General features: G+C 43.0%; 1 protein-coding gene across 2 annotated transcripts in view; it reads right to left on the bottom strand.

Moving 5' to 3' along the window:
* Window positions 1–243: 243 nt before the first annotated feature.
* The window catches only part of Ube2r2 (ubiquitin conjugating enzyme E2 R2), a 61,008-nt gene continuing 38,211 nt past the window's right edge, over window positions 244–23,040 (bottom strand). For both annotated transcript variants that reach the window (XM_040740080.1, XM_005078854.4), the window contains 3 exons: window positions 15,335–15,432; window positions 2,334–2,468; window positions 244–1,272 (listed from right to left, as the gene is read on the bottom strand). In XM_040740080.1, coding sequence (XP_040596014.1) covers window positions 1,053–1,272; window positions 2,334–2,468; window positions 15,335–15,432 — 453 coding nt within the window. In that variant the 3' untranslated portion in view covers window positions 244–1,052. The remainder of the gene's footprint in view (window positions 1,273–2,333; window positions 2,469–15,334; window positions 15,433–23,040) is intronic.

Raw genomic sequence — 23,040 nt, forward strand, 5'->3', positions numbered from 1 at the left:
CATGCGCCTAGGATTCATACTGAATAATTAAAAGTGGCTACTTACTTAACAAAAATAAACCTCAGGTGAGTATCTGAGACGTTTCCTCTCCCAACAGTGGCCACAAGTAATTTTCACTATTCCCCTCAGCAGCATCAACCAAAGCTGGTATAACTTTCATTTCCATAATTAAAATCCACACACACTAACCTCCACTCCCCCCACTTGTCCTACCTTTAAAATAAATAGCAACCGAGTGCTCAGTTCTATGTAAAGTATGAATATTTATTTCAGGCTTTAGATCCCAATCGATTCCAAAAAACAAAATCTGATTTCTCTCCTCAGAGTAGCTGTAGCCTCCATGTTGGGATGATGTCATAGAGGCAGAAGCAGCACATTCATCAGGCTTAGCAAGAGGAAGGAAGTCCCTGCTGCCCACCGCATCCCAGCCTCAGGAAGGGAAAGGAACAAAGTCACCACACGGGGCTGAACCAACGCACACGCACTAATGGAAGGAGCAGCTAACCCTTGGCAAATTGGCTTTTTTTTTTTTCTTTCTTTTTTTTTTTTTGAAGTTTGTTTTGTGGGTTTTGTTTTGTTTTTTGTTTTTTTTTTTTGGTTTTATGTTCCCCCCCCCCCCCCGTTTCCTTTTGCTACCCAATATATGCAGCACTTGTGGACTCCCAGTGGGTTCCCAGCTTTAAACACATTGATGTCTTAAAGAGACTAATTCTTCAAGAATCTACAAACAAACAAACAAACGTGTTTTGCTGTGGACATTCTGCAGAGATGAAGTGAGGTGGGAGTTTCAGGGCGGTGGTGTCTGTTTAAAAAGAATCAATACAGTGATGGAAGGGTGAAGAATTCGAGAACTCAGACATTCTGTGGGGGTGCTTTCTCTCCAGTAAAAGTCCATAAAAAGGAGCAAACTGAGATCCGCAGGGCAGTCAGCAGGAGCTGTGTGTGTCCCACCCCATGAGTAAAGTCTTCGCTGAGGGGCCACCATAGATCCCCACTTGCTCCCTCCCTTTGGCCTGAGACGTCAGGGCAGTACAGGGTCCTGAAGGACCATGTCACGATTCCTCGTTCCCAGAATCATCATCATCATAACAGTCGGCATCTTCTTCCTCCTCATCTTCATCATCAATGTCGTCGTCATACAAGTCGTCATAAAGCAAATCTGAGCTGTTGTCATTGGAAGGCACTTTAGTTTTGATGCAGTATTCTGCCAGGGTTGTGGGGACCTTCACTCCGTCCTTCTCTGCTTCAGCCTTAGTCGCCGAGACCTGTTTCCTGAAGAATGGGATGACAGAATGTTTGTGGAAGTCTGCTTTTGTTGTGTTTTGTGAGGGTTTCATAACCCACACTGGCCTTAAGTCTCCTCATGCTGGGAATATGAGCAAAAGCCATCATACTTGAATTAAGCATCTGTTTTGAAGACAGACTTTGTAAATGACTTTGGTCAAGATTCTCATCACTCACTGCAAACTCCAGATGGAAAGGCCAGCCTAGCCTGCACCACACCAGGCTCTCACCCCCAGGTACCAGCTTATGTGTGGAGGGTCCTTGTTTAATTAACACTCCAGCCTTATTCACCACTGCATGGGTGAGGTTAGTATAACCCACAGCATTTGAAAATTACCCATCTCTGGTAAGGGCTCAGGGATGCAGGTGCATATGCACTACTGGCTTTTTATGTGGTTCCTGAACTCAGGCTTGAAGGGGGTGCCAGGAATCAAACCAAGGGCATGTAGCAAACATTCTACCTCCTTCACACATGCTATGGCCTCCCCTGTGCTTGCTTCCTACTGGAAGGTACAGTCACTAGAACAGATGCCTGTGCGCCTCAGTGTTTCATTACTTGGTGATGGAATGGCAGAGCAGTAGCTGCCCAGCAGATGCTGACTATTAAGTGTACGATAGTTTCTTTCCAAAGTCATCGGGATGGGTGGGGGACTGGAAAACTGAAAACACCGCTCCCTGGAAACTTCCTTTGTTGCCAGGCTCTGCCACGCATGTCCCTGTAGCTTCTATACCTTCACCGTTAACATTAATTACCACTGGAAACAAGCAGGTCACAGTGCTGTACACTATGATCCCAGTACTGCAGAGGCAGAGGCTACATCTCTGTGTTCAAGGCCAGCCTGGTTTAAAGTGGCCTACCCCAAGACAAACGAGCCCCCCAGAGTTTGCACTGCTTTCTTTTTTGCTGTGTTTTTGTTTCTGTAGTGGATTCTCTTTTGATAGCTAAGTCCATTAAGTTCCTACTCCATAAATCTGAGACATTGTTTTAAAGTAACAAGATACTGAAGTTTGGTTGTGAACAGAGTTCCAGTGCACATGGTCTGACTCACCTAATAATCTCGGCGTACTCCTTGTCTTTTCCTTTACTGTCCCTCCATTTCCTGAACATAACTGAAGCATCCACATTGGCTGGGGAAAAGGTGTTGGGCTCATTAAGCAGTGAGATTACACTTAAGAGGATAGTCCTGAAAAGGAGACAAGAATCCACCATGAGAAGCCATGTTCACAAGGACAGCTGTTTCTGTTTTTGAGGAGGGCTGCAGATGTGACAAGTCTGGCTGGTCTCTGCTAAGGCCTCATCTACACAGGGAGTGCTGGGACCCTGAGTGAGGACTGGAGTTCGCTTACCCAGCCACAACTTCTCTTTTTGCCCCAAGGATATGCAAGACACTGGAAGAGCTCAGAACACAAAGTACAGCTTTTAAAGAAATTACACTTTTAAAGGCTTTCTCCCTTAAACTATCTGATACAAATCTGAAGCTTATGAAAAGTTTTGCTTGGGGGGGCTGGTGAGATGGTTCAGCAGGTAAAAGTGATTTGCCACCAAGCCTGATGACCCGACTCTGATAGCAGGAATGAACATGACAATAGGAGGACCAACAAGCTGTCCTCGTATTTTTCTTAGATGCCAGACATACACCCACAGTAAATTTACTCTAGCTGCCAAAACGCCAGGTAGACAGCCTGACAGCAGACCTCCCCGACTCTCAGTGCCCCCAAACCTCGACAACATGCCCCTCATCATCATCCCCTTGTCCCAGCCCAGTCCAAGCAGAGACACCCTCCTGGATCAGACCACCAGACCCCAACTCAGGGGGAGACACCTCTTCCCCCCCCCCCCCCGCTCAACCACAGGCTACACAGACCAGAAGGGAAACAGAAACCAAGGAATAAAACACCCATCCAACAAAGACAAACTCAGAAATCGGCACCTAAACCTGTATCACCCCAAACCAAAGAGCCTAGATGCCAGAACAAGAGCACAGTAACAGCCAAGGCAATATGGTACCACAGAACCCAGCTATCCTACCACAGAGGGCCATGAGTATTCCAACAGCTTAAGTGCAAGAAAACGTTCTTAAAACTAGTTTTATGAAAATGGCAGAGATCCTTAAAGAGGAAATGAATAGATCCCGTAAAGAAACCAAGAAAAAGAGTAACTTAAAAAAAAAAAAAAGAAATACAGCCAGGCAGTGGTGGCGCAGGCCTTTAATCCCAGCACTTGGGAGGCAGAGGCAGGCAGATCTCTGTAAATTCGAGACCAGCCTGGACTACCAAGCGAGTTCCAGGACAGCCTCCAAAACAATACAGAGAAACCCTGTCTCAAAAACAAAAATAAAGAAAAAAAAAAAAAAGAGGAAATAAATGAATTCCTTAAAAAAAAATCACACATACACACACAAAACAACATAGAGTTGAAGGAAACAAAACAGTTCAAATCAAAGCAATAAGAAAAACACAAACTGAGGGAATTCAAGAATGAAAATTCTAGGTAAAGTAAACAGGAACTATAAGGCAAGTTTCATCAACAAAATACAAGAGATGGAAGAAAATCTCAGGCATTGAAGATTCGATAGAAGAAATGAGATATGTCAAAGGAAGTGTTAAATATAAGAAATTCCTGACATAAAACATTCAGGAGTTGGGTGTTGGTGGCTCAAGCCTTTAATCCCAGCACTTGGGAGGCATAGGCAGGTGGATCTCTGTGAGTTCCAGGCCAGCCTGATCTAACAGAGCAAGTTCCAGGACAACCTCCAAAGCCACAGAGAAACCCTGTCTCGGGGAAAAAAAACTCAGGAAATCTGGGACACTGTGCAAAGACCAAACCTAAGAATAACAGGAATAGGAGGAGAAGAATCTGAGCTCAAAGGCCCAGAAAATATTTTCAACAAGATAATATAAGTAAAGCTTCTTAACCTAAATACATGCCTATAAAGGTACAAGACGCATACAGAACAACAAATAGATGGACAAGATAAAGTCTCCTCATCGCATAATGATCAAAACAGTAAATATACACAACAAAGAAATGATATTAAAAGCTGTAAGGGAAAAAGACCAAGTAACATATAAAAGCAACCCTGTAAGAATTACGCCCAACTTCTCAATGGAGACTCTAAAAGCCAGAAGGGCAGATGTCCTGTAGACTCCTCTAAGGGACCACAGATGCCAGCCCAGACCACTATATCCAGTAAAACTTTCAATCACCACAGATGAAAAAAACAAGATATTCCATGATAAGTCAAATTTAAACTATCTATCCACAAATTCAGCCCTTCAGAAGGTACTAGAAGGAAAACTCCAACACAAGATTAACTATACCCATGAAAACATAGGAAATCATTTCCCACCAGCAAAGTCAAGCATGCACTAACAAAGAAACAGGAACTAACAATCACTGATCATTGATATATCTCAGTATCAATATCAATGACTCAATTCCCCAGCAAAAAGACACAGACTAACAGAACGGATTAAAAAACAAAATCCATACTTCTGCTGCATCCAAGAAACACACCTCAATGTGAAATATAGACATTACCTCAGAAGAAAGAGTTGGGAAAAGATTTTCCAAGCAAATGGACTTAAGAAGCAAGCTAGTGTAGCCATTCTAATAACTAACAAAATGAACTTCAAAATAAGAGATAGAGAGGGACACTTCATACTCACCAAAGGAAAAACCCATCAAGATGACCTTTCAATCTTAATATCAATGTCCCAAATGCAAGGGTGCCCACTGTTGTGAAATATTTAACTATATAAAGATGTGTTACATTTGCTTATGCTATATTTGTTTAATTATGCAAAGAAAATGTTGCTATTTCACCTTCCCCGCCAAGGCACCTGACTGGTCCAATAAAGAGCTGAATGGCCAATAGCTAGGGACCGGTGAGGCTGGCAGACAGAGAGAATAGAAAAAGTAGCTGGGCGTTGGTAGTGCACACCTTTAATCCAGCACTCGGGAGGCAGAGTAAGGTGGATCTCTGTGAGTTCGAGGCCAGCCTGGTCTACAGAGCGAGTTCCAGGACAGGGTCCAAAGCAATACAGAGAAACCCTGTCTCGAAAAACCAAAAAAAAAAAAGAAAAGAAAAGAAAAGAAAAAAGTAGGAAAGTGAGGAAGGAGGAGAAGATAGGGAGAAAGAGAGATGCTTAGGGCCAGCCAGCCATAGAAACAGCAGGAAAGTAAGATAGAAAGAAAAAAAGGTAAAAAGTCCTGAGGCAAAAGGTGGATAAAGAAAAACCGTTTAATTTTAGTTGAAAGAGCTAGTCAGAAGCGAGCCTAAGCTAGGCCGAGAACTGAAAACTAATAATTCGTCTCCATGTCATGATTTGGGAGCTGGTTGATGGCCCAAAAGAAAAAGCCTGGTACAACCAAACTTGTAAATGAAACGTCTCTAAAGCCCACACCACACACTAGCCACCAGACACTGGCAGTGGGAGGCTTCAGACAAGACTCTAGGTCACCCAGCTGGAAACTAGACAGAAACTGGCGCAAGCTGAGGCTATAAATCAAAAGGACTTAACATATCTACAGAACATTCCACAAAAGAACATAGCTTCTTCCTAGAATCTCATGGGACCTTCTCCAAAACTGACCACATAGAGCAAATATCAACAGATACAAGAAAGTTGAAATAACCTCTTGCATCCTATCAGACCACCATGTATTAAATCTAGATTTCAAGAACAGGAAACAAGAGAAAGCCTACAAACTCATGGAAACTCAACATCTCTCTACTGAATGAAAACTGTCAAGGCAGAAATAAATGAAAGACTTCCTAGAATTCAACGAAAATGGAAAGCACAGCATACCCAAACTTATGGGACTAAGAGGAAAATTCATAGCACTAAGAGCCAACACGAAGAATTTGGGGAAATCTCACACAAGCAACTTAACAGCACACCTAAAAGCTCTAGAACAAAAAAAAAAAAAAAAAAAAAAAAGCAAGCTCACCCAAGAGGAGGAAATGCCAGAAAATAATCAAATCAAGGGTTGAAATCAATAAAACAGAACAATAAAAGAATCAATGAAACAAAGAGTTAGTTCTTTTAGGAAATCATTAAGATAGTCAAACCCTTATCCAATCTGGAGAGCATCCAGATTAACAATATCAGGAACACGAGGGAGACATAACATGTACTCCACAAAATTGGAAAATCTAAAATAAATGGATAATTTTCTCGATAGATACCACTCAGGTAAATTAAATCATGATCAGATAAACAGAAAAAAAAAACTTAAACAGACCTATAACCCCTAAGGAAATAGATGCAGTCATTAAGAATTTCCTAACCAAAAAAGCCCATGGCCAGATGTTTTTAGTACAGAATTCTACCAGACTTTCAAAAAAGAGCTAATACCAACACTCCTCAAATTATTCCACAAAATAGAAACAAAAGGAGCATTGTGAAATTTATTTTATGAGGTCACAGTCACCCTGATACCCAAACCACACAAAGATTTAAGAAAGAAAAAGAATTACAGACCAATTTCCCTTTTGAACATAGATGCAAAAATATTCAATAAAATAATAGCCCCCACACCAAAAAGCTGGGCACTGGTGGTGCATAACTTTAATCCCAGCAATCAGGAAACAGAGGCAGGTGGATCTCTGTGAGTTCACGACCAGCCTGGTCTACAAAGTGAGTTTTAAGAACAGTCGAGGCTACACAAAGAAACCCTGTCTCAGGAAAAAAAACAAAAACAAAAACACCTAATAAACCAAATCCAAGAACACATAAAAAAGATCATCCAGCATGACCAAGTAGGTTTCATCCCAGAGATGCAGAGATGGTTCAACAAATCCACCATATAGATGGTTCAACAAATCTAACATATAAACAAAATTTGGGGGGGAAAAAAGCACATGTTCATCTCATTAGATGCTGAAAAGTCTTTGACAAAATTCAACACCCCTTCATGATAAAGGGTCAGCGATACAAAAGACATACTTAAATATAATAAAGAGTAATATACAGCAAGCCAACAGCCAATATCAAATTAAATGGAGAGAACTCAAAGAAATGCCAGTAAAATCAGGAACAAGACAAGCATGTCCACTCTCTATTCAATATTGTATTTGAATTCTTAGCTAGGTCAAAAGCCAACTGAATGAAGTCAAGAGAATACAAATTGGGAAGGAAAAAGACGACAAAAAATAAAAAAATTTTAAAAACTTAAAACCTCATAAAACAGGACAAAATGGCAGGCTACAGAATGGTACAATATTTTTGCCAACTCCACATCTGACAGGACTAAGAGTGTGTGTGTGTGTGTGTGTGTGTGTGTGTGTGTGTGTGTGTGTGTGTGTGTATTCAAGAAACGAGACATCAATAAACCTATAAATAATCCAACTGAAAACTAAACAGAGAATTCCCAACATTGGAATCTTAAATGGTCGAGAAACACTTAAAAGAAATGTTCGCCGGGCGTTGGTGGCGCACGCCTTTAATCCCAGCACTCGGAAGGCAGAGGCGGGCGGATCTCTGAGTTCCAGGCCAGCCTGGTCTACAGCCTCCAAAGCCACAGAGAAACCCTGTCTCGAAAAACCAAAAAAAAAAAAAAAAAAAAAAAAAAAGAAATGTTCAACATCCTTAGCCATCAGGTGAACGCAAATCAAAACTCCTTTGAGATTCTCTCTTACACCTGTCAGAATGGCTAGGATCAACACCACTAGCTGGTGCTGGAGACGATGTGGCAGAGAGGAACACTCCTCCATCGCTGGTGAGAGTGCAAACTTGTACAGCTATTAAAGAAACCAATGGTGCTTCCTCAGAAAATTAATCTGCCTCACTCTATCTCAAGACCCAGCTATACCACTCCTGGACATATATGTATAGGACACCCCATTCTACCACAAGGACTCTTGCTCAACTATGTTTATATGGGCTTTAATGAGTACTGACCAGAGCCGGGCGTTGGTGGCGCACACCTTTAATCCCAGCACTCGGGAGGCAGAGGCAGGCGGATCTCTGTGAGTTCGAGGCCAGCCTGGTCTACAAAGTGAGTTCCGGGACAGCCTCCAAAGCCACAGAGAAACTGTCTCGAAAAACCAAAAAATAAAAAACAAACAAACAAAAAAATGAGTACTGACCAGAAACTAGAAACAACCTAGATGTCCCTCAACTGAAAAATGAGTACAGGAAATGTGGTACATTTACACAATGTAGCATTACTCAACTGTTTAAAAAATGACATGAAATTTGCAGGAAAATGAATAGAACCAGGAAAAGTCATCCTAAGTGAAGTAACCTAGACCCAGAAAGACAAACATGGTATGTACTCACTTATAAGTGGATATTAGTTGTGAAGTAAAGGTTAATGATACAATCCACAGACCCAGAGAGGCTAAGTAACAAGGAGGGCCTGGTGGGAGGGGCATAAATCTTCCTGGGAAAGGGAAATAGATTTTTGCAGGTGGACTGACTGGGTGTGGGAAGGCAGGGGGAATAGAGGGATCAGATGAGGGGAAGAGATGGCGGGAGAGGTGACTGCAATTGTGGGGCATTTAGGGGGTGGTGTGGAAACTCCTTAGAATATCTGAAGACTCAATAATGGAGCTTGAACCAGCCATCTTCTGTAACCAGGCAAGGATTCTAGCGGGGGGACTTGGATACCAACCCTGACATGAAACCTTTGGCCTACAATCTACCCTGCCTACAAGGCCCACATTACAAGAGGGAGCCCATGCCCAACACTGCCTAGATGAGCAGGAACCTGAGGCTGGATAGCCCAGAGAACTAGAATAAAACTAAACATGACTAGGAAAAAAAAGAAAAAAGAAAAGAAGTCGGTAAAATGACTCCTAATGTTACTCTGCTCAATTCATAAGTCAGTACCTAACTCAGTCTTCATCAGAGAGGTTCCTGTGGCAGCTGATATGATCAGATACACAGACCCATAGCCAAACATTAGATGGAGAGAGTCCAGGTTGGAGGTGTCCATCAGGTCTCTCCCCTTGGAGCTCAACGAATCCCACAGAAGAAGGAGAGAAGAATTGTGAGAGCCAGAGGGATCAAAAACAGAGGTCCTGAGTTCAATGCCCAGCAACCACATGGTGGCTCACAACCATCCATAATGAGATCTGGTGCCCTCTTCTGGCTTGCAGACATACATAGAGGCAGGATGTGGTATTCATAATAATAATAATAATAATAAAATGAGTGATGCTCTTGGAGCAGAGGAAACGGCCCAGTGGGTAAAGCACAGGCCATGCAAGCATGAAGACCCAACGTTAATCCCTAGAACCCGGACAGAAGAGCCAAGCATGGCAATATGCGCCTGCAATCCCAGATCCCTGAAACTTTCTCCTTCTATTTCAGTCGGTGGCCTTCAGGTTCAGCCAGACAGCCAGTCTCAAAAAAAACAAAAAACAAAAAACAAAACACTGGAGATCACAGCTCTGCAGAATCAACCACGCAGGGCTCATGGAGGATGAAGTGGCAACCACAGAGTCTGAATCAGTCTGCACCAGGTCCTGCATGTATGTCATGATTACTAGCTGCATGTTTTTGTATGATCCCTGACAGTGGGAGTTGGGGGTGTCTGACTCTTGTCTGCTCTTGGGACCCTTTTCCTCCTACTAGGTTGCTGCACCCAGCACTGATACGAGGGTTTATGCCTATTCGTATTTTATCTTGTGCAGCGTTTGGTTGATGTTCCTGGGACTCTTGCTCTTTTCTGGGAAACAGGTATGGTGGGGAGGATGGCAGGGAACGGGAGGAGCAGAAGGAGGGGAAGCTGCAGTTGGGATGTAGTATATGAGAAAAGAATGAATATTTTAAAAAAGTAATTCTTCCATTTGTTTTGGGGGTGGAGAGTGTGCCCACTATTTTGCAGGGGACCTGAGTTTGGTATGTGGTGCTACCACCTCAGGCTGCTTGAAACTGCCTGTTAACTCCAGCTCCTGGGGATCTGAAGCCGAGGGCCTCTTCAGACAGACGCACCAACACACACACTTGGACAGATGCACAAACACACACACACACACCCCAAGATGCACAAACGCACAACTAAAAATAAAATGGATTGATTTTCATCAGTCACGTGTCTAGGCAGGGCGGTACTAGTCTGTCATTTCAGCACTCCTGAGGCAGAGGTAGGTAGGCCTGAGCGACAGAGTGAGACCCCGCCTCAAACAAATAAGCCAAAGAAAAAATTACAAAGGAAGGAAGCAGGGAACGAGATGTTTGAGTCGATGAAGTCTTTTTCCTAACAGGAGTAAGGACAAAGCTTCTGTCATGACTGTTCTGAATCATACAAAGCAATTTTCAATGAAAACTATCCCCTAGTTAAAATACCACACACATACACACTTCCTCTCTCCCTGTCTCTCAGAACACCTGGGCATGGTATAGTAGACTGTCTCTCTTTCTTTCTTTCCTTCCTTCCTTTTGGTTTTTCGAGACAGGGTTTCTCTGTATTGTTTTAGAAGCTGTCCTGGAACTCACTCTGTAGACCAGGCTGGTCTCGAACTCACAGAGATCTGCCTGCCTCTGCCTCCCGAGTGCTGGGATTAAAGGCGTGCGCCACCAACGCCTGGCAGCAGACTTTCAGGCAGAGACAAACAGATCTTTGTGAGTTTAAGGAACACAGCAAGACCCAAGCCAGCCAAAACTACACAGTGAGACCTTAGCTCCAAGAAAGATAGACAGATAGACAGGCAGACAGAGTCAGCCTAGCTTTTTCCCCCTCCCCAGTCTACATATATTCATCCAGACAGCATTTGTGAAGCAAAAAGTTCATTCTTTTTTGTTTGCTTGTTTTTCGAGACAGGGTTTCTCTGTGGCTTTGGAGGCTGTCCTGGAACTCACTCTGTAGACCAGGCTGGTCTACAGCCTCCAAAGCAATACAGAGAAACCCTGTCTTGATAGATTTATAAAAAAAGAACATCTGAGCAAAGAATCCAGTTCCAACTGGGAAAACAGGGCAACACGTGGCAAAAATACAGTAACTTAACTGGTTCACATACTACAAGCAATTTTTCTTTATGCTGCTAAAGCAACTAAGACATTTTAATAATTCCTGCTGAGAAATGCTAGAACTGTAGTTGATAATGTATTCCTAGGACAGGATGCAAAAACAATGATTTCCAAGTTAAATACACAAAAGTACAAAGTTTAAAAACTAAGACTCAAATCAACCGCCACCCTGACCTACATAGTGAGTTACAGGATAGCCAGGGCTATGCAGAAAAACCTTGTCTCAAAAATAACAAAACTAAGATTGGAGAGGGGGCAAGTGGGCATGCTTCTGGAGATCAAATCTAGGGGCTTGTCCAAGGTAAGTAAGCAAAAAAGTAATTTAGAAAATTTATGACTGCAAGAAGTATGTGTGTTTGCATGCATGCTATGGCATATGGGACGGGGGGGGGCGGGGGGACAACTTTGTGAAGTCAATCCTCTTTTTCCACCTGTCCTTGTGGGCTCTGGGGACACACTCTGGCACACACCAAGCAGCTGGAAGGAAAAGGCAGTGGGATCAGGAGCTCTAAGTTCCAAGCTAGCCAGAGCTACATAGCAGTCTCCTAGCTGAGCTGAACTAACTACAAAAGACCCTGACTTTCAATAAGAAGCAAATTTAAATATATAAAATATCTACTTGCAAAAAAAAAAGCAATGGTAATTGTGATTGGTACTCAATATACAAAAACCAAAGGAACAAATAAAAGCTCCCTGCCACAAGTAGGGTTTAAAAGAATCCTAGGACAAGAGAAACTGTAACTTTCCTCCTTAGCTGTGCCTATTCTGTCAGCAAATGCTAACAGACCTGGCTTTTTGCCTTTCTGGTGGGTTATAGAAAAGACTAGATAGAATAAACTCTATATGTAACTATGGCTGCTGGATTAGGTCCATCCATTTGGCTCCACCAAGAGCACTTTCCTACCCTATAGGAAACAGGAGAGATAACAAGTAGTTCTTTTCACACATCTCAGGGTGTGACAAACTCCATGGTCTCAGTTTAGTTATGGCCAAAACAAGAACTAGGGTAGGTTGTTTCTCCCACTAGAAAGAGACATAAGGACCATTCATCACCAACGCCCGGTGAGTTTCTGGATTTCTTCCAGAAAGGAGGCTAGCTACCTGCCCTTCAGGGATGGCAAAAGCATCAGACTTTAGTGGACAACAACTGAACTTTTTCTTGCTTATTGCTCTAGTCAACTCTTATAACTGTACAGGGTCAGCTCTTAAAGGTTTTATATTCTTTAGGTAACAAAGGACCCTTACACACAACTGTACCGTATGCCCACTAATGTACTGAATAGTCCAGATCTGAGCACAAGAAGCCCCACCACATGAGAATACGATGCCAGTGCCATGCAGCAGCTGTAGCTGATGACATGGAGTTCCCATGCTAGTTTGCTGCAGGCCTGCTACAGCAACCCTAAAGCTGGATTCAGTCCAGTCCCGAGTCAGACAAGCTACAGAACCCTGAAAAGTTAGCATCAAAGTGGTGTGAGAGAAAAGATCACCTATCTGCCTTATATATCAAGAGTCAGTGTTCCAGTGTCATCAGTGTGCTGAGCATTTGGGAGGCAGAGGCAGAGGTCGGCAAATGCAAGGCAAACCTGATCTACAGAGCAAGCTTCAGGCCAGTCAGAGTTACTCAGTGAGACATGCAGTATCGTAAGTAACCCTTAAACAGACCTGCAACTCACCATCTATCTTTAGAATCCCCTTCACAAGCTATATGTGATGGTGCAAGACTATAATCCCAGCACTAGGGAGAGAGAGGCAGGAAGACTCCATTGAGGTCAATTGAGCTCCACAGTAAAACCTTGTTTAAAAACAACAACAACGCTGCCTCTACAAATAACAGAAACAAAAAGAAGAAAAGCATTCCCTACTGTTGTAAGTCATGAGGTGACACTTTCCTGACTTTAATCTCAAAGACAACCAAGCAGATGAGGTACAAAAGTCTTCCTGTGTGACACCCAGAGAAGAGCTTCTGTTGAATGAAGTGACCCACACCAACTACGTGGGGCACAGGGATGTGCGGTCTGAGCAGGTGGAAAGTTACAAAGCAAATGCTGTACACCTGAGCTTGCCCAAAAGGTATGGCTCAGAGACCACCAAAACAAACAAGGCTGCATAAAGCAGCCAGACACTCTGTGTTAGGAGAAAGAGCTCATCCTTCTCTCCACTCTGACTCTGGGTGGTTTACACAAAGAAACTCTGCTCAAAAACACACACAAAAAAGAAACAGCTCCTATGTGCAGCATTTGCTATAGGTTATTCTCAAAACAAGTAGGGTGCATTTTAGCTAAGTTGTTTAAATTAATTCTTATTTTTATGTATTTAGTATTAAATTTGATATTACATAAAGTATCTTGTTATGTATATAGGCAGCTAGTATCTATTCTCCCCATAGGCAAATGAAAGATATTTGAGGAATTAAGAAATGTATTTCTTGCCAGGCGGTGGTGGCACATGCCTTTAATTCCAGCACTCGCGAGGGAGAGGCAGGTGGATCTCTGTGAGTTCGAGGCCAGCCTGTTCTTAAAAGAGAGTTCCAGGACAGCCTCCAATGCTACAGAAAAAACACTGTCTCAAAAAACAAAAAACAAGGAAAAGAAGAAGGAGGAGGAGGAGGAGGAGGAAGAAATTTATTTCTTTGCTAAAATATAGCAAAATGTCATTTCACAATTGACCCCATCCCCCACCCCAGAAGCTCTTTAGTGAACTGCAGTTGAGCATTCCGGCAGCTCTCCTTGTCCATCTACTTATAGTTTCCATCAACTAATAAATGTGTTACCCTGGGCTTTTAGATAAGAGAACCAGAAATGTTAAGGGTTCCTCTAATGACTACAGTATTAATTACTAAAAAAACCGAATACCTTGAATATTAAAAACACAAAGCTTTGGTATACCATAGTTAAGTCTATTTCTTATCAAATATAATGGCTAATACCTAAGGCAGGACTATCACAGTAGTTCACAGCCAGACTGGGTTACACAGAGAGATTGTGTACTATGCAAACCAAGCTGGTCTGAAACTCAGAGATCTTCCTGCCTCTGCCTCCTGAGTGCTGGAATTACAGGTGTGCACCACCACACTTGGCCAAAAGTATATTTCTTACTTCACCAAAATTCTAACTAGTTGGGCATGCCTAACAGCCAGGTGAGGTCCACAAGAGGGTTAGTAAGTAAGGAGGTTGCTGTCAAGCCTGATTAGCAGAGCTGGGTACTTGGAATCTACATGATAGGAAGAGAAAACTGACTTCTACAAGCTCTGACCTCTGATCTCAACACTCAAGCTATGACACACATACACACCCCTAAATCAATACATACATGTAAAAAAATAACAAAAAATAAACTATTTAAACACACGAGTTATGGGGTCTACGGAAGAGTAAAGTTTAATGTAATAATAAGAACCCATTGGGGGTAAGTGAGAATCCCAACCATCACTGCTCACTTCAAAGTGATGCAGGCACACTTGGTAGTCAACCAAGAATCACCCACATTCCAGACCAGGTACTGCCCAACCCATGCCCCGCCTTCAATGAGTACCACTAAGACCAATGTGACCCACTGTCACCACTGTCTCCTATTTCCCTCTGTGAATGTTCCATGCCTCCCCAGCCTGTGCCATCACAGCCCAATCATGCCTCTCTCATCTAAGCTCAGAGGTGGTCTCTCACCCCACCCCCTAATAAATTTCTGGTTTTTGTACCATTTCTTGGCCATCTAATCACCAAGATACCCATTTGAAGCAAAACCCTTACAACACATCTTCATGCTCTAGCTAGAAAGGTATCAAACACAGGAAAGATTCTTTGCACAGCTTCAAACAAAATGTTACACCCTACACACCCCAAACAAGACTCGAGTAGCAAGTGTCTATAGTCCTGTTTGGGAGGTTGAAGTAATAGGTTTATTTGAGCCCAGGAGTTTGAGGCCAATCTTGGCAACACAGTAACAATGTCTGAATGATAGACAGACAGACAGACAGACAGACACACACACACACACACACACACACACACAGAGTGGAAAGAAGCAGAAAAAAACACAGTAAGTATTATTTCTTATATAACCACCTTACCTCACATTCTGAGTAGGATTCCACCTTTCAGAGGGCAGTTCTCCACTCTGTGGGTCATCTACAGGCGGATGAAGAATTGAAATGCACACATCTCCATTCTACAAGACAAAAATACGACATTCAGTAAATGTGTAAAAACTCAAGTCAGCACCCATAACCTCAGACTCAGACTAAGGCAAAAGTATAAAGTCAGCATGGGCCACACAGTCACACCCGGTTGCTACAGACGTAGGTGTGTACACACACACACACACACACACACACACACACACACCCTGTGATAAAGGCCTGGTGTGATCCTCTCCACCTTTAATCTCAGTACTTGGTGGGCAGAGGCAGGCAAATATATGAGTTTGAGGCCAGCCTGGTCTACACAACAAATTCCAAACCAGCTAAGGCTGCGCAGTTAGAACCTATCTTTAATAAAACAAACAACAAACAAGCATGCATGCAGTGAATGAGGCACATAAGTTTTTGCTAAGAGATAAAAGAATGTTTCTTTTTATTATGGCAAAAACAATTCTCCATGTTCAAATTCAAAGTTGAAGAATTAAATAATGTAAACATCCAGGTTTGGTGGCACATGCCTACAATAATCTTGGCATTCAATGAGACCAGAGGCAGGAGGATCACTCCAAGTTTGAGGTAGCCTGATCTACATACATACATAGATGTATGTATGTATGTATGTATGTATGTATGTATGTATGTATGTATGTATGTGTATGTATCAAGTTCCAGATCATCCAGGGCTACACAGAAGTAGTACCCTTTCTTAAAGAAAATAAAACAAAAACATCTGGGCCAGTCTCCATGTTCTGCCTGCAGCACCACGCTTCATAAGCAAACAAACATGGTAATTCTTGAATATATGGTTACAATCTAACTGCTGTAATTATTATAGCTTGTTGCATAAACATAAGATCTAATCCAACAAGTACATTCAGATTACTTCAAATACATCACAAAGACTGCCCTACATACACCATACAGCGTTATATAAAAGGACACACATTCAATAGAAAAGGAAAGAATAGGTTAAGTTAAACAGTCATTTATGTGTTTCTATCTCCCACTACCACCCCACCCTTTTTTTCCCTCTTGTTTTGAAACAGGGTTTCTGTGTAGCCCTGGCTATCCTGGAACTCACTCTGTAGACCAGGTTGGCCTCTAACTCAGAGATCCACCTGCCTCTGCCTCCCTAGTGCTAGGATTAAAGGCATGTGAACATGCCTGACAAAAACAAATTATTTTTAAGAGAATAAAATTTTAGGAAAATAAGTATCAAATGGTATATTCTAAAACTATATTGTAACTGGATACCACAGAAAGGTAAAAGATAGATCATAGTAATAAAGAACTATTATTTGTGTAGAATAGGGGAAAAAAACAAGAGGCTTTTTTGTAGTGGAAGCATTTACATGGATCTCTAATAATGAGTAAAATTCTATAAATCTAAAGGAAATTTAGACATGTTTCTGTCTAGAGAAATAAATCAGCATCATAAACATTAGAGAAGGAGCTGGGAAAATAGCTTAGATGGCAGTATTTGTTGCACCTGAATTGGATCCCCGGTACCATGTAAGAGCCAGGTGTGGTAGAATTGGAATATGCTTATAACCTCAGTAGAGATGCTTCCCTGGACTCCCTAGCCGCCCAGCAGAGTCTATGGGCTCCAGGTCCAGGGAGAGATGTTGAGAAATGACACCCAAGACTGACCTCTTGCCTCAGTCCAATTACACATGTGCACCCACACACAAAAGATAACTAAAATAAAAGATAAACACATGATACAGTAAGATATTCCTGGTACTTCTTTTTGTTTTATTATTATTCTAACAAACTGCCACAGCGTGATGGAGCACGAAAGCAAATTCAATCCTTTGCCAACACGGTGCCAAAAGCAAAGGAAGCTCCTGCCCCTCCTAAAGCTGCAGCCAAAGCAAAGGTCTTGAAAACCAAGAAAGCAGTGCTGGAAGGCGGCCACGGTCACAAAAAGAAGACTTACATGCCACCCGCCTTCCAGTGGCCCAAACCCTGAAGGCAGCCCAAATACCCAGGAGAGACAAGCTTGACCACTAACCATCATCTGATTGCCCCTGACCACCGAGTCAGCAATGAAGACAATATAAGACAACACATTTGTGCTTGCTATGTAGGTCAAGGCCAACAAGCAAGAGACCAAACAGGTGTGAAGAAGCTCTGTGACATTGATGTGGCTAAAGTCAATACCCTGATAAGGTCTTATGGAGAGAAGGACATACATGTTTAGTTGGCTCCCGATTATTATTCTCTGGATGTTGCCAACAAAATTAGGATCATCTAAACTAAGCTCAGCTGACTAATTCTGACAGTTAAATCAATGTGTTGGCTATCCTAGAAACTATTGTTCACTATACTAGAAACTATTCTTGGGCCAGGGAGATAGCTCAGGGGAATGCACAACTTTTCAAGAGGAAATACAAAGATACCAAAATGGTTGAAATAGAAAAGAATTCAAAGAGAGTTTTTTTGTTTGTTTTTGTTTTTTGAGACAGGGTTTCTTTGTAGCTTTGGAGGCTGTCCTGGAACTAGCTCTTTTTTTTTTTTTTAACCTTTCAAAAATTACATTAATGTTTAACATGCATTCAAATAACTTTCTTTTTTTTCCAGTTTAAATTTAGATAAGAAACGAGGTTGCTTCACAAGTCAGTTCCAGGTCCCGCTCCCATTCCCTCCCCTCCTCCCATGCCATCCCCCCAACCCCCCCCCCCGTTATCCCCTCATTCCCCCAGGGAGGGTGAGGCCCTCCATGGGGGTGTCCATAGTCTGTCATTTCATATAGGGCAGGGCCTAGACCCTTCCCCAAGAGTTCAGGGTGAGAGTGCACCTCACATTGTTCTATGGGAGTCCAAAGTCCCTGTGTATTCTTGGGATGGGTACTGATCTGCTGCCCAAGGCTAAATAGGTTCCCTAGGCCTCCTCATTGACACCCAAATTCAGGGGGTATTGATCAGTCCCATGCTGGATTCCCAGGCTGATGCCTGGGATTCAAGAGTTAACCTTTGTCTGGTCAGCTGTTTCTGGGGGTTAAACCAACCCAGTCTTAATCCCTTTGATCATCAGTCCTCCCTCTCTGTTACTGGCTTTCTTGAGTTCAGCTCAGTACTTAAGCAGCCACTAAATGAAGTTTCTGTTTCCCAGACTCTCTGGCCATAGGATTGTAGGCTGGCACTCCCCAGATCTATGTCTAAAATCCATATATGAGAGAGTACATGCCATGTTTCTCTTTTTGTGACTGCGTTACCTCACTCAGGATGGTTTCTTCTAGTGTCATCCATTTGCCTGCAAATCTCATGATTCCATTATTTTTTTCTGCTGAATAGTACTCCATTGTGTAGATGTACCACATTTTCTCTATCCACTCTTCGGGTGAGGGACATCTAGGTTGCTTCCAAGTTAACTAGCTCTTATAGACCAGACTAGCCTTGAACTCACAGAGATCCACCTGCCTTTGCCTCCCGAGCACCGGGATTAAAGGCATGCACCACCACCTCCCGAGCACCGGGATTAAAGGCATGCACCACCACCTCCCGAGCACCGGGATTAAAGGTGTGCACCACCACCTCCCGAGCACCGGGATTAAAGGCGTGCGCCACCACCACCCAGTGAAAGATCTGGGTTTAAAAAAGATCAATAACGCTTTAGACATAATCAAAACATGGATAAACCCTGTAACCTGCCTGAGGACCTCACGTCCTGACTGCCTCCTGTGCTCCTTTACGTCCCTCAGCCCTTAGCTGAGAAGCCCTTATCGTACTGCAGCAGATGGTAATTAACACTGAGACCCACAACTGACAACAGAGCAGAGAGTAAGAGACTGCAGAGGGCTCATCCCTAAAGAACACGATTGTAAGAGAGGACGGCAACAGTGTCAGGAGCCAGAGGAGGAACGACTACAAAGAAACATCTTTGCACAGCAGAGCAGTTACGAACTTCAGCAGTTGTGATAGTGTGCACAAGTCCTGTACAAGCCCAAGCCAGACCAAATAACATGGAGAGGAAAGCTGGGAACACAGTCCCACCCCCTCACCCCAGCTGTGGAACAAGCAATTGTTAGCTGCTGAGAAAGGTTCCTCTAAGACTGCAGGCCCTGGGAAGATGACCACCCTCCAGTGAGAGACCACACATAATTTGGGCAATACATACTGGTTACATATTGTTTTTGTTTTTTGTTTTTCAAGACAGGGTTTCTCTGTGGCTTTGGAGGCTGTCCTGGAACTAGCTGTTTAGACCAGGGTGGTCTCGAACTCACAGAGATCCACCTCCCAAGTGCTGAGATTAAAGGCGTGCGCCGCCACCGCCACCACCACCACCACCACTACTACCACCACCACCACCACCACCACCACCTGGCAAGAGTTTTTTTTGTTTTGTTTTTAATAATTTATTTAACTTCATTTTGTGTGCATTGGTGTGAGGATGTCAGATCCCCTGCAACTGGAGTTACAAACAGCTATGAGCTGCCTTGTGGGTGCTGGGAACTGAACCCCAGTCCTCTGAAGGTTGCCAGTGCTCTTAACCCTGAGACACACCTCCAGCCCCGGTATGAAGAGCTTTTAGGAGAGAGGAGAGCAGCTGGGGTAGGAGGGAAGGAGTGAGAGCAGAGAAAAGAAGAGTTGAGTGGACAGGGAAGAAGGGATGTAAATGTGATAAAGCACATACAAAATTCTCGAAGAATTTTTTAAAAATTTGGATGAGAAATCCAGGAACTTGGGCAAGAACTTTAGCAGAGATTAAGGTGTGGCGAGTGGGAGGAAATTGTGAAAAAGAAAAAATTTTAAATCATTCACTAGAGGCTGGAGAGATGACTCTGTAGTTAAGAGCACTGACTGCTCTTCCAGAAGGCTGTGGTTCAATTCCCAGCACTACTCACATGGTGGCTCATAACTCTGTAACTCCAAGATCTGACCCTCACACAGACATACATTCAGGCAAAACACCAATCCACATAAAATAAAACTTAAAAAAAATCATTCACTAAAACATCACAAAGCAGAAGGCTCAATATCAGTGATTAAAGACAAGATTGAGGAATTGCTACATTCATATATCAACTAAAAGAAAATCAGAACATGAAAGACCTTGAAAAATTACTAACAGACCAAATCTAAGGAACTCTGCCAGGCAAGAAGCCACTGAGGTTCAAAGGCCTCACCTCTACCCAGCGAAGAGCACACCAAATGGTCAGCCTTGAAACCATACAAACAAGTAACATTACACAGGCTGAGCAGGTTGTATCTATGTATTTAGGAATATATACATGTATAAACATACTTATATGATATATGTATATATCAACAATTAATGAAAAAAGAGGCTATGAAATTGAAAGAGAAAGGAAGGGCATATGGGAAGGTGTGGAGTGAAGAAAGACAAGGGGAAATGTTATAACTAATGCTATAATCTCATACACACATTTAAAAATATATAATACAACTAATTTTGGGGGGTATAGGGTATCACTATGTAGCCCTGGATGGACTGGAGCTTGCTATGTAGAACAGGCTATCCTCAAACTCACATATATCTGCCTGCCTTTGCCTGCCAAGTACAGGGATTAAAGCCATGAATCACCACACCCAGCAATCAAATAGTTAAGAAAAATAGTAATAGGAAGATATGGCTTTTTCATAGGACCCAAGATCAGTTCTCAGCACCCACATCAGGCAGCTCACAACCACTTGTAGCTCCAGTTCCAGGGGAACCTGGCACCCTCTTTTGTCTTCTGCTGGCACCCACACTCAAGAACATATATACACAATATGTGTGTGTGCCTGTGTGTGTGCGCGTGCGCACGCGTTTCTGTATAAAGATTTCATTTTTAATTGTTTGTCTTCATGTGTATCTGTGCATGACATGTGTGCAGTGCCCACAGAAGCCATAAGAGGATCTACCATCCCCTAGGGCTGGAGTTACAGATGGTTGTGAGCTACCAGGCTGAGTGCTAGGAACTGAATCCAGGTCTTCTGGAAGAACAGTACATGCTCTTAATTGATAAACATTTCTCCAGTCCCAGGAATAGACAAACAGATTGTCTGCTGGCCAAGAGCCTGTGGCTGAGGCAGTTCTAAGTTCTCATAAGGAAGCTGCTTCCCAGATAATCATGGCTCCGTCTGAAGCCTGGTGCTGTCGTCAGCTCCAGTCAGAAAAGCTCCTCTCTGCAGTGGACAATGATTAACTGCAAAACTCACAACAGGTCAAAGGGTACAAAGTAAGTGACAATTGCCTCTGCCTCCCAAGTGCTGGGATAAAGGCCTAAATTCAAGCTTTTTTTTTTTTTTTGGTTTTTCGAGGCAGGGTTTCTCCGTGGCTTTGGAGACTGTCCTAGAACTAGCTTTTGTAGACCAGGCTGGCCTGCCTGCCTCTGCCTCCCTAATGCTGGGACTAAAGGCATGCACTATCACTGCCCGGCCTAAATTCAAGCTTTTAATATGAATAATTGGGTTGGGCATGGTAGCACACATCTATAACCCCAAAACTTGGAAAACAGAAGCAGTTGGATATCTCTAAATTCATGGCTAGCCTAGTTTCAAGGCTATAAAAGTAATACTGTTTCAAATAAACTCAAACAAACAAGCAAGCAAAAGGTTAACAAAATGCCAGGGAAAACTTTGGCTAGAAGTGTAACTCAGTATTAGCACGCCTTAGGCCCTTGGTTTCACCCCAACACCACCCCCAAAAAAAAAACCCACAATCCAGTGGTTTTTAGTGCATTCAAAGCACTGTCCTTTAAGTAGCTGTCAAGTTTCTATCTCATCTGTTTAAAACTCTACTTTGTGATGATAAAGCTTGCCTGAAGATCAGACTGTAAAGCTAGCCACAGCCATAGGGGCCAGACAGTGGTGGCACACACCTTTAATCCTAGCAGCCACACTAGTTAGCCATAGAGGCTTAATGGTGGTTGTGTACACCCTTAATCCCAGAGGCATGTAAGACAGGAGCTCAGGGTCTCATGCGGCATTCAGTCTGAGGATTCATGGAGGCAGGATTGCCTTTTTTCAGTCTGTACATTTCATAGTTAAGAACTTTCTAGTGTGTGGCTGCTTTGCTTTTCTGATCTTCAGCTTAAACCCCAATATCTGTCTCTGGGTTTTTATTATTCATGCTATACTACTTACTGGGTTTCCCATCACTTCATCCCCCAGTCTTTAGACACTTGCTTTTAGATTTAGTACCTTTAATACTCTGAACCTTTACTATAAATGGAAGCATACAATATGCAACCTTTTTCTAACTTCTTTCACTTAGTTCACTGTCTCAGCGTTCCCTCTACCTTGTAGTAGGTGCTTGAAAACTATGCCAACTCCTGGATGGAGTTTGTGCTGAGTTTCTGTTGGACAATGGGGTTGTATGTCAACAGTGCAGCTCTCTACACCTGTGTGCTTATCCCCGCTGAGTACGTGCTTCTTTTCCCTTGGACTGGAATTGTGGGGTTAGGCTGAGGCATGTGTTCAACGTCCATGGGCCTTTTCTCTAACAGCACTGCACCATCTTGTGAGTTACCAGCAGAGTGGGGCAATTCCAGTTTTTTCAGTCTTACAAGTTCTTGTTTTCTGTTGCGCACACACAGCTACACTGTGTTGGTGTGAAGTCGCACTGTGTCTGGTGTGTATTTCAGCTCACTATCAGGTTCTCAACCCACTGCTGCCCAGTCTGGCCTCAGA

The sequence above is a fragment of the Mesocricetus auratus genome, unplaced genomic scaffold (genome assembly GCF_017639785.1).
Source record: "Mesocricetus auratus isolate SY011 unplaced genomic scaffold, BCM_Maur_2.0 Super-Scaffold_6730, whole genome shotgun sequence".
NCBI classification, from domain to species: domain Eukaryota; kingdom Metazoa; phylum Chordata; class Mammalia; order Rodentia; family Cricetidae; genus Mesocricetus; species Mesocricetus auratus.